The sequence below is a fragment of the Panthera onca genome, chromosome X, assembly GCF_046562875.1.
Source record: "Panthera onca isolate mPanOnc1 chromosome X, mPanOnc1 haplotype 2, whole genome shotgun sequence".
Classification (NCBI taxonomy): domain Eukaryota; kingdom Metazoa; phylum Chordata; class Mammalia; order Carnivora; family Felidae; genus Panthera; species Panthera onca.
The window spans coordinates 16,161,854-16,173,392 of NC_138357.1; the positions used below are offsets into that span (position 1 = coordinate 16,161,854).

At 44.4% G+C, this 11,539-nt stretch overlaps 1 protein-coding gene across 1 annotated transcript; it reads left to right on the forward strand.

Moving 5' to 3' along the window:
• The first annotated feature begins 465 nt into the window (after nt 1-465).
• Nucleotides 466-9,215, forward strand: LOC145713967 (integrator complex subunit 6-like). The gene is made up of 5 exons (XM_081792896.1): nt 466-553; nt 6,023-6,203; nt 7,926-8,054; nt 8,465-8,558; nt 8,916-9,215. Exons 2-5 carry the CDS (start codon nt 6,026-6,028, stop codon nt 9,013-9,015), a joined length of 501 nt encoding a protein of 166 aa, XP_081649022.1. The 5' UTR covers nt 466-553; nt 6,023-6,025; the 3' UTR covers nt 9,016-9,215.
• The last annotated feature ends 2,324 nt before the right edge of the window (nt 9,216-11,539 follow it).

The window sequence follows — 11,539 nt, forward strand, 5'->3', positions numbered from 1 at the left end:
ATGTGCAATGTCAATTTCTGCTAGACACCTGTCTTAACAAATGCTTTTAATTTTTCCTCATGAATATGTGTTCATTTTTATCATAAGCATTCCTCCTTTCCTGTGAATATAGTATGCTGGATTTTTATTTTTTCCGTCTCAGCTTCCTACTCACCCTTTTTTCCTGAAATGTGAAAAATAATTCTGGTTCCTTTAAAAGTTTTCCTGTGGCGTCAGTGACCGAGGTCTGTCTGTAGGGGGCGCCTGGCACATGCTAGCGGGGGCGTGGGGGGTGGAAAGACGTGCTTCGTGGCGCTGGGGGACCGGCACAGCAGGCTCCTGGGGGCCCGAGGCTTCTCCAGCACCGGGCTCTGCGCCGAGGAGCAGCATCCGGGGTCTGCAGCTTGGCTTACACCCCCCGGGAAAGTAATAATGTATCAGTCCTCTGGCCACACACGTGCCTGTGCACACCACTCCCAGAACCCTTAGAGGGCGCATTTCTAGAAAGTTCCACGTGAGAGGCACCACAGCCTCACCGCCATCGTGCGGGTTGCTGCCAGGCTCCGGGAACAAGGTCAGGATTTGCACACTCGGAGCGCGGATTCTTGTCCCTGGGAGCTGTCCCTGAACTCGGGGGGCGTGTCTCCCTCAGGTGCGGTATCTTGCTGGGTGATCTACCTCAGCTCCGTGGAGACAGTTCCTCGGCTTCTGGCCTCAGCCCGGGGGTGGGCGGCGTCTCCCCGGGCAGCGGGTGTCGGCCAGTTTGGTGGTCAGAGAGACAGAGTGCCGCGAGGGGCGTTCCTCGTGGAACCGTCTCGGTGCTGGGGAGGGGACTCTCGTCCGGGGGCTTATCTGAGTCGTGAGCGGGGCCGGGGGTGTTTCCTGGCAGTCCACCCGAGCCGTGCGAGGGCAGCGTTTCCTCGGCGCGTTGCCTCAGCCCCGAGGCTCCTGCCCACGAGGGCCACTGCCTCAGCCTGTGGGAGCCTCTCCTCGGGGCTTGGCTCAGCCTGAGGGGGCCCTTTTCCCTGGGTGCTCTGTCGCAGCCACGATGGCGGTGGGCTTTGCTCGCGTCGGGCGGGTCCCCGGGCGGGGTGGGGGTGGGGGGACGCTTAGTCCCGGGGAGGCTTTCACGGGTGCCGCGTCACAGCCAGTGGGGGTGCCGTTCCTCGGGCGTCTAAGACTGGAGTGAAAGTCGCCCTCGGGGGCTCTGTGTGAGCCGTCGGGGAGACAACTTGACGTTGGGTCCTTTCTCAGCGCTGGCGGCTTGGGCTCTTTCTCGGTGCTCCCTCTGCTGCCGTCTGGGGAGCTGAGACTGTCGTTGGAAAGGTCCATCTGTGCACAGAAGGGGGACTCCGCCTTGAGTGCTCCGCCTCAGCCCTGGCCGAGGAGGTGTCCCTTCTGCAGTGGGGGGACTAGGCCCCGGCTGCCGTCTCAGCCGTGGCTGCGGAGCCGTGTGGGGCTCTGTCTCAGCCTTTGGGGGGAGGTCTTCGTTGGGTGCGCGAAGGCACTTTGGGGGGGTGCTGTTCCTTGGATGCTGTGTCTCAGTTGTGGGGTGAGGTACTTTTCTTTGATTTATTATTTTTTTCTTTTAGCTATGACATTTTATTCTGATTTAAAAAACAAAACTTGTTCCTATTGGGGAAAAGATGAAATGTTATAAATACAAAGAGAAAACAGTAAAGCATGAATATATTTTTTATCTTCCCTTTCAGCAGTTTTTTTTATGTGCAGATACGTTTTAACCCAAATCGAGATCATGCTGCATATCTCAGAACCTGTTGTGTCCTATAAGTTTATATCATCAGCAGTTTCTCTAGTTGGTCAATGTTAGTGTCAAACCTGTGCTTTAATGGTTGCAAAGTACTTGTAGCAATATAAAGATATTTCACCGCTTCTGTAGTGTTAAGCTTTCAGTATATGTGTAATTTTCCACTTTTTAAATTTCATTTATAATATAATACTTATAGACAATATTTTATAAAATTCACATCTATAAATTAGCAGAAACAGTATTGCAGGGGACGAAGTCATGAAACATTAACCTTCAAAAAAATGGCAGCAGTTAGGAAACTTTACAAGAAGGCACATTTTCTTGTCACTTTGGCCATAATTACTCCTGTTAGTACTTAATTTTAACATTTATATGGAATGTAGTGTTTTCTTGACTTACTTTTGACTTTTTTCTTTATTTTTTCGTATCTTTATTTCATTTCAAACATTTTGAACAGGCACTGGTTCATTCTAGCAAAAAAAAGAATTATTTTTTTATTTTTATTTAAAAAATGTTTATTTTTGAGAGAGATGGAGAGCGAGTGGGGGAGGGGCAGAGAGTGAGGGAGATAGAAAATCTCAAGCAGGCTCTGCACTGTCAGCACAGAACCCGACGTGGGGCTCGAACTCACAAACTGTGACATCATGACCTGAGCCGAAATCAAGAGTTGGACACTTAACCAACTGAGCCACGCAGGTGCCCCGAAAACAAAAACTTTTTATTTTATTTATTTATTATTCTTTTTTAAACAAACACTTTTTAAAAAGAATACTGAGAGGGGGCGCCTGGATGGCTCGGTTGTTTATGCGTCTGACTCTTGATTTCAGCTCAGGTCACAATCTCACAGTTCATCAGTTCTAGCCCCACATCAGTATAATAACCACACTTATTGGGATTCTCTCTGTCTCTGTCTCTCTCTGACTCTCCTGTGTCTCTCTCTGACTCTCCTGTGCACTCTCTCTCATAATAAATAAATAAACTTCAAAAAATAATTAAAAAAAGAATACAGGGTAGCTTTCAACAAACTAGGGGGAAAGTATGTACAATGAATATGAAAGATATGGGGCATATGGTCTTAATGTATAAAAACCTAACAGAGAAGAACAAATGTAATAGTTGGGGAAGTTAAGGGCATTTAAAGAAAAAGCAATTCACTAAAGAAGAAGCAACAATCACCAACGGGTGTATGGGGACATGTTTTTATTCACTAGCAAAGCTGATGTCCGTTGTTTTTGTCTACTGTGTCCTTTTGGGGAACCACGCGTCCTCTCCCTCACAGGGTCGTACCAGAACTGTGCCCCTCCTAACACAAACTAGGGCAGCCCACACTCTTTGCAGACAAAAGTCAAGGCTGAGTTGTTCAAACAGCAACATCTTAAAAAAACTCTTCATCAGTTCATGCTTCCTGTATCTCCAGAATTACCCTGTTTCAACTGACACCAGGTTGCTCAGTTGTATTTTCCTTCATTTATCTCAGCCTTGAAAGTTCTATCTAACCTTTCAACTATGGCCTTGGGAATCTGGGTGGGAGTCTGGGTCCAGCAATGGATGAGAGTTCTAGATGCACCGCGTTATAAACACTCTACAGACATTTGGGAATCTAGGCCACTCTGGGGGCTGTACAGGGACCTCTCATGATGTTTAAACTGCATTTCTCTGCTGATTAATGAAGTTGAGCACCTTTTACATATGGATTGACCATTTGGGTGTGTCTCTATTAAGTGCCTCTTTGGGTCATTTGCTTATATTTTACTGGGATGTTTGTAAACTTTTTAAGTTTATTTATTTATTTTGAGAGAGAGGGAGAGACAGAATCCCAAGCAGGCTCCACGCTATCAGTGAGGATCCCAATGTGGGGCTTGAACTCACAAACCATGATATCATGACCTGAGCTGAGATCAAGAGTCGAACGCTTAACTGACTGAGCCACCAGGGGCACCTGGAATGTTTGTAAGTTTTAAACTGATATAGTTCTACGTAGATACATTCTGGATTCCAGCAATTTTTGGACAGAGAAGTGTATATATATATCTCCAGTTATACATACATGTTTATATATTTAAATACACAAAATTTACATATTATTTATATTTACTATATATTTATACATTATAAATATATATGAATATATGAATATTTTATATATAAATGTTTGTCCAACTATGTATATATACAATTTTGAGTCTCTCCTACCAATCTGTTTTGCTTTTACTCTCTCTTAAAAGCATCTTTTTGATGAACAGAAGTTTTAAATTTAATTCTATCCAATTAAACAATCTATTACTTTTAGTCAGTGCTTCTTTTCTCTTTGTTAAAAAAATCTCTGCTTACCCTAAAGCCATGAAGATAATATCCTAAGTTTTCTACTAGATCTCCTATTCATCTCTAATAAAGTTTTATGGAATGAAATGGGGTAAGAATAAAGGTTCATTTTCTCCCCCTGTACCTATCATGTGGATTTATCAAAGACAGTATCCTTTCCACAATGATTTGAAGGGACTCTTGTGTGATGAATCTAGCTGTTTTGTATTTCCGGGTTTGTTTCTAGGTCCTCTGCCCTTCCACTGGTGTGTTTGCCCAAACTTACTTCATGACCACACTTTTTTTTTTTTTTTAATATTTATCTTTGAGAGAGAGAGAAAAAGAACGAGCAGGGGAGGGGCAGAGAGAAGGGGACAGAGGATCCAAAACAGGCTCCCTGCTGACAGCAGAGAGCCCGATGCAGGGCTCAAACCCATGAACTGGGAGATCATGACCTGAGCCGAAGTTGGATGCTTAACCGACTGAGCCATCCAGGCACCCTGACCACACTGTTTTAATGACAGTATTTTTATAGTGAATCTTCATATCCGGTAGGGTGTGTCTTCCAACTTTGTTCTTTTTCCTCAAGACTGTCTTGTGTATTCTGAGCCCTTAGGTATCCATAGACTTTTTACTATCTGCTTGTGAATTTTCAAAAAAAAAACAAAACAACCCACTAACATGGTGGGATTTTAAGCAGGATTGGTAGAGATCACCTGGGGGAGATTTGATCATAATGAGTCTTACCAACAAGAATTTCAATCTATGCAAAAAGTATTTCTCCTCATTTCCTGGAGTCTTTAATTTCTCAGTGACGTTTTGTTCTTTTCATGTCATGCTTTAGCACATCTCTCATTAGGTTCAGATATTTGATGTATTTGATACTATTTTCAATGGCATTTAAAATTTTCTTTTCCGATTATTTGTTGCAGAAATAGAAAAAGTGGTTTTTATTATATCTTACAACTTGACTAAATTCACTTATTAACTCTAATGATTTGTATTCTTTTGCATAGTCTATATAGAGAACAATTTCATCTGTGAATAATGACAGTTTTACTTCTTCCTTTCCAGACTTTATAACTATTATATTTTCCGGGTGCTCCTGCACTTGTTAGGACCTTCCGGAAATTATTGAGTGGACAGTAGACATCCTTGCCTTTCTTCCAAACTCAGGGAGAAACTGTTTTGATATTTCACTATTAAGTATGACGTTTATTATAGTTTTCTCTTGTACATGTGCTTTATGAGATTAAGGAAGTCACCCTGTATTCTAAGTTGCGAATTGTGTTTGTCATGAATAGGTGTTGAAATTTAATCCATTTATATAACTTATATGGTTTTTCCTTTTTTTGTTTGCTTGTTAATGCGACACATCACACTGATTTTCAAATTTCAAAACAATATTGCCTTTCTGCAATAACCCCCCCTCCTAAGACAAGACGTGCATCCTTCAGGATACTATTATATTTTATTTGCTAAACTTCTGCTTAGGATTTTTGTGTCTAAGTTCAGGAGAGATCTTGGCCTGTAGGTTTTCCTTTCCTTCCATCGTCTTGTCAGCTGTTGTGAACAGGTTTGTAGTGGCCTCCTAAAAAGAGAACAGAAAAGAGGAACTATTTCCCCTAACAGGTTGACACAGATTGGTTTGTGCTTCTTCAAAGAGGTAATCATGTTTTTATCCACGTTCGGCTGATGACAGTTGTTCATTCCCTAAGCACTGTGATTATGATTATAACATGTTTGACTTTGTATAGTCTTCTATGTTAGCTTCCTCCGTTTGCCCCCTAGACTGGATGGAAGTGAGGCTGGGTTTCTTGAGAACAGGGTGTTTGTGAGGGCCTGGTAAACCTTGGCCTCCGAGAAAACTCACAATGATGCAGATGCATGTTGTATACACGTATGTACAAGGCGGTTTTACAATGGTTGCATTTTTGTCGTTGATGGACTGTGTTTCTTGATATTTCTCAGGAAATGATGACCGATAAAGCAGAGGAGTCTACTGTTGGGCCCGAGAAGCAAATGAAATGTCATGGAGAACCCATGACTTCTCCTCTGTGTAAGAGTAGGCTGACCAGGGGGCTGCTGTCAGTGATGCCGGAAGGAGAGGGAGCATTCCAGGCCAGGGGCTCAGCCGTGTCTTTGGAAGATGGTGAGGATGCCTGTGCCCCCCTCCCCTTCCTGGCCTGCCCCAGTGCAGCCTGGCCTCTGGCTCCTCCCTGCCAGGGAGCAGTTCACTCAAGGTCACCGGCTTTGGGTGACGCTGCCCTTAATTTCTCGGCCACACTGGGCACAGGTGTTCCCACTCTCCTACTTGGAAACCTTCCCGGATTCCCAAGCTCCCCACTCTACTGGTTTCCTTCTCTTTTTTGGTGACCGCTTTCCTTCTTTTTCTTAAAAATTGTTAATGTTTATTTTTCAGAGAGAGAGACAGATTGTGAGCAGGGGAGGGCAGAGAGAGAGAGGGACACACAGAATCCAAACTAGGTTCCAGACTCTGACCTGTCTGCACAGACCCCAATGGGGGGCTTGAACCCACAAACCATGAGATCATGACCTGAGCCAAAGTCAGACGCTTAACCGACTGAGCCACGCAGGTGCCCTGGTAACCCCTTTTCATTCTTGTCTTCTGCTTTTCCTTTATTTTTCTCCCTATAAATATTGTAAAAATTCCTGAATCCAACAATTTCTGTCTGTGCTCCTAATTCTCTCTGACATGATCTTTCACCAAGATATTACAGTAGCTTCTTATATGATCTATCATTCTTTTTAAAAAGTTTATGTATTTATTTTTAGGAGAGAGAGAGAGAAGGGAAGAGGCAGAGAGAGAGGGAGAGAAGGAATCCCAAGCAGGCTCCATGCTGTCAGCACAGAGCCCTACGCAGGGCTTGATCCCATGAACCATGAGACCATGACCTGAGCCGAAACCAAGAGTTGGACACTTAAACCAACTGAACCACCCAGGCGCCCCTGATCTATCATTGTAGCTCTGATCTGACTCATACTGTCTACCTCTGCAGCCCGACTGACCATGTGCACACAGAAATCCGACCCTGCCACGTCCATCCCGAAACCCGCCACCAACTCCCCCGAGCACTCAGAACAGAATCAGAGCTCCCGACGCTGGTCTACACACTCTGCAGGACCCGGGCCTGCCCTCCTCTCCTGCACGCGTCCTCTGGGTGTCCTCCTTGTTCTCTCTGCCTCTGTCCTTTGCTCCATGGCCCCGGCTCGTCCCCTCCTAGGGGCCCTGCACTGGCCCTCACGGCAGCCAGAAGTCCTCCTCATGTGCACAGGCCGCCCTGTCTCCTGTTTCAGACTCTGCCCAGGGGTCACCTCCTCAGAGGACCCTGCCCGACCCTGGGGTCACGGAGACTCCCCTTCCTGCTCTCTGTCACATCCCTGATGTCTTCCTTCCCAACGCACATTCACACTGTGTTGTTTCCTTTGTCCATTTTACGTGTATTACCTGACTTCCCCATGAGAATATGTCAGGTCTGAGATTTTCCTCTGGCCTATATTTCTGCTATGAAATACAAAATTTAAGAAACCGTGGAGTACATGAATGTCTCTGTGGGGTTGTTCAAACACCCCTGTACCTAACTACAGCTCAATCTCTAAATTTAGCTTCTACATGCTCCTGTCAGTCACAATATCCACGGGGAGGTGAGGGAAAGTGGTCGATCCACACTGATGGCTTCTTGTCCAACTCCGTTCCCCCAGAGCCTATGAATGTGGCAGGAGATGGTATTCCACGCCAACCAGTTGGATTCTCTGTCTCATGACTTAACCCGTCTCAGCAAAGGTGGGCTGAGTCACAAACCTGGTAGCGATTCACTGGCGGGACGAATCATTCCCAGCTGTCTCTCTACAGATGACCCCAAGGTCACCAGGAAGTCTGTGCTGTTCGGAATGATGCCGGATAAGTTGTCATTCAATCCAGAGGCGATGAATAGTGATGTAAAACATCAAATCATGAAAGAAATTAGACAGTTTGGACGAAGTAAGTAGTGTCAGAACTTGTATCCAGACAAACAAACAAAAACCCATGGGAAGCCCCTCTCATTTCACGACTTGGAATAAATCCGGCTTGCCTCTTGAGGTTGATCTGTTTCCAGAATGGGGTTTTCCCATAATTTAAGATAGCTCATTTTTATTCTAACTGAAATGTCCCAGTAGACTTCTTTTTTTGTTCTTTTTCAGTTCTTAGTTGGTTATTGTTTACCACAATTCCATAGGTAGGTATGTTCAGGTGTCCAGATGTAGGCATGTAAAGCTTGTTACACGTACTATGTAACATTCTAGCCCTTGAATGACTACTGGGGCAGCAGATACACCAAGATTGAGTTCTACCTTCTCTTTGTATTTTAGACATATTGACGGGATTTTTTTTTTTTTTCTAAATGTCTTCAGAATATGAAAAAATCTTCAAATTGCTTGAAGGAATTCAAGGACCTCCAAAAGTGAGGAGACAGTTTGTTGAATTTGCCATCAAGGAAGCAGCAAGGTGGGTATAGAGAGAAACTCCAGTACGTCTCACACTGGGGCCCAGTGCAGTGTTGGGGGAGGGGTGGGGATGGGACTGCCTGGCGTTTCTCAAACCCTGGTCCTCACTCAGAATTCGTGCTGTCTCTGCAGCTATTTAGATCTATATTATCTAAGTCTCACTCATTCTTCTAAGCTCCAGGAGACTTCTGTTCACACAGAGTTTTAGGTGGGCATTGACCCTGAATGACACTCTTTGTATTTGCTGGATTTTCCCTACCACCAGGGTCCATTTTCTATTCCCATGTAGATTGAACCACATCATAGGGGTTTTTTTGGGGGGTGTCTTTTGGTTAATGACGTGTCTCTTCATTTTCAGATTTAAAAGACGAGACTTAATTAAGCACCTTGAGAAGATACTCGACAAAATAGAATCTGACAAATTTCTCAGCAAAGATAAGCATAGCCCAAACATATAATCCTGTTATCTCAACAATCGAAAAATAAGAACCAGATTGCTGTCTTCTAGAACGGAATGGGATATTGCTGAAGCCTCCTAGCATGTGTTAGTTAAGAGAATTGCCTTCCAGAGGCTAAGAAAAAGTTGTTGTAAGTTTTAAAAATTTTATTAATTGTTGTTAATAAAAGCTGGGCTTTTGCCCTACGAGTTCATTTGAAAGGGTAACTTGTGTTTGTTTGTGTTGCCACCTGAGGTGGGAGTTACTATCAAGTCATCAGACTATGGAACAGTCCTAGTTTCTGCAGGTCACATGGTCATAACTGGTGTCTATTACAGTGTCTGCTCACTGTCCATTTCTTTGGAAATGCCCATTTCTTTGCCCTGAGACTGCACCTCACCTAGTCATGGTGCTTGGCCTGGGGGTCGGGTGACTTAATCCTTCTGTACTGAAGGATCTGGACCATTAGATGTCCTGCCTGATTTGGGTGGTTGTAACTTTCCACATACTCTAACCACAAAACATGGGCATATTAGGAAGTGTTCTAGACCTTCCCCACATCCTTATCCTTAGCCACAGCTTAGCAGGGAACTCCATATCCTTGATAGGTTCTACCACCTCGGCCAGTTCAGAAACCCCCTTTGTATCTGTTGACTGAGACAGATGAGCAATCCCAAGTAGTTAACTGGCAGTCTCAACTTCCATTTCAATGAGTCATTGCTGGGTCACCTGTTGATAAAATTTCCCCATTTGGAACAAAAACCTTTGGTCTGGCAGAGCTTCAAGATGTGGGGATGGGAAGCCAAATTTTGCTACTGGATACATCGTAGGAATAAGTGGGAGGAGGTCCCCACATTGCCAGTTCTTCACTGCCGAAGACACAAATGTGGTTATGGGAGAAACGCCATCACATACCAGACGCTAAGATAGAACATTGCCGCCTCCCAGATTCGCCTCAGTTCCAAAAGGAATTGACATCAAGCTGGAACTAACACTGAGACTCCAAGAGTCATTCCGTTATTTATTGAGCCAGCCAATTCAAGATGATAGTGAACATACGACCAGTGAAATCCATTAGCACGACCCCATTGCTGTACTTTATTTCCCGTAAAGTGATTTTCATTCTTAGACATGATACAGTGTAGAATACCATGATGGTGGATATGACATTTTTAAGTGTTTATTTTTGAGAGAGAGAGTGAGAGAGAAATGGAGAGAGTGAACATGCATGAGCAGGGGAGGGGCAGAGAGAGAGAGGGCAGAAGAGAGAGAGAGAGAGAGAGAGAGAGCACACGCATGAGCAGGGGAGGGGCAGAGGGGAAGCATAAGATCCAAAGCAGGCTCCATGCTGATAGCAGCAAGGTGGAAGCAGGGCTCAAACTCACGAACCATGAGATCATGACCTGAGCTGAAGTCTGATGCTTAACTGACTGAGCCCCACCCTTGGATATGACGTTTTTAAGACTACAAATGCTGGTTTTCTATGAGAACTCTGAGTGGGAAGAAAATCCATATCCAGAATAACTGAGTAAGAGCAAAGCACTGCTTCAGTTATGAAATCAGACCCAAGGAATCACCTTGTCACCTTGAAGCTGACCTACCACTCTCAGAAACAGTATCATATTGGCCGCTTATTGTTGGTGTGCTGCCAGCAGATTACACGGTCTGCAGTGGCTCTAGTGAGATGGGTCATGGTAAGTGGAAGTTAATTTTGTTGAGCCCATGAGTAACCATCATAGCCACTGTGACCATCATGTTCCATTACCACTCTGAAGAAGGTGTAGGAGTGGTCCCGGGAACCTAGAGTGGCCTCAGCTAGGAGACATCAAGGAGATAGGGCCCTCAGTCCTACATCCTTATTAAACTAGACCTGAATGAGCTTGGAAGCAATTTCTTTCTCCGAGTCTTTAATGAGCCCGCATGGTCAACGCCTTGACTTCAAATTTACGAGACCCTAAGCGGAGAAACCAATGGACCCTGCCTTGGCTGCTGACCTACAGAACTGTTTGCTAAAATACTTGCATTGTTTTGAGCTGTTAATTCGGGGTAACTTGTTATACAACAATAGAAAATCAATTTGATGGTGCATGGCTGTTGTGAAGTAATAACTGAAAATCGAGCACAATGTTATTTCTTTTCTAGTCCTCTGGTCACAGGGAACTCCCTGTGAAGCCATAGGTGTAAGAGCACAGAACTTTCTCTTTTTCTGGGGGTTCCATTCCAAAGTAGCAGGTTTTCAGATCACTTGTCCGTGGATCATAGTGCCACACCACGATGTGTTATATGTTACCACCAGCATCTCAACAGGCCACCTCATTGCTGAGTTCCTTTTTGGTGGTGAGGCAAGATGTAGGAACTTTCTGTTCACCTATGAGCACTATCTTGACATTTCCCAGACTACTAGATCACTAAAAATTTCACTAATTGGGAAGGCGCCTGATTTTGTGTGGGAATTATTTACCAAATTATTTTACATGTTCTGTCATTCAAGTGCGTTGCAATGTGGCCATATTAGTTTCAACTTCTTTATCAACCAGAATAATGT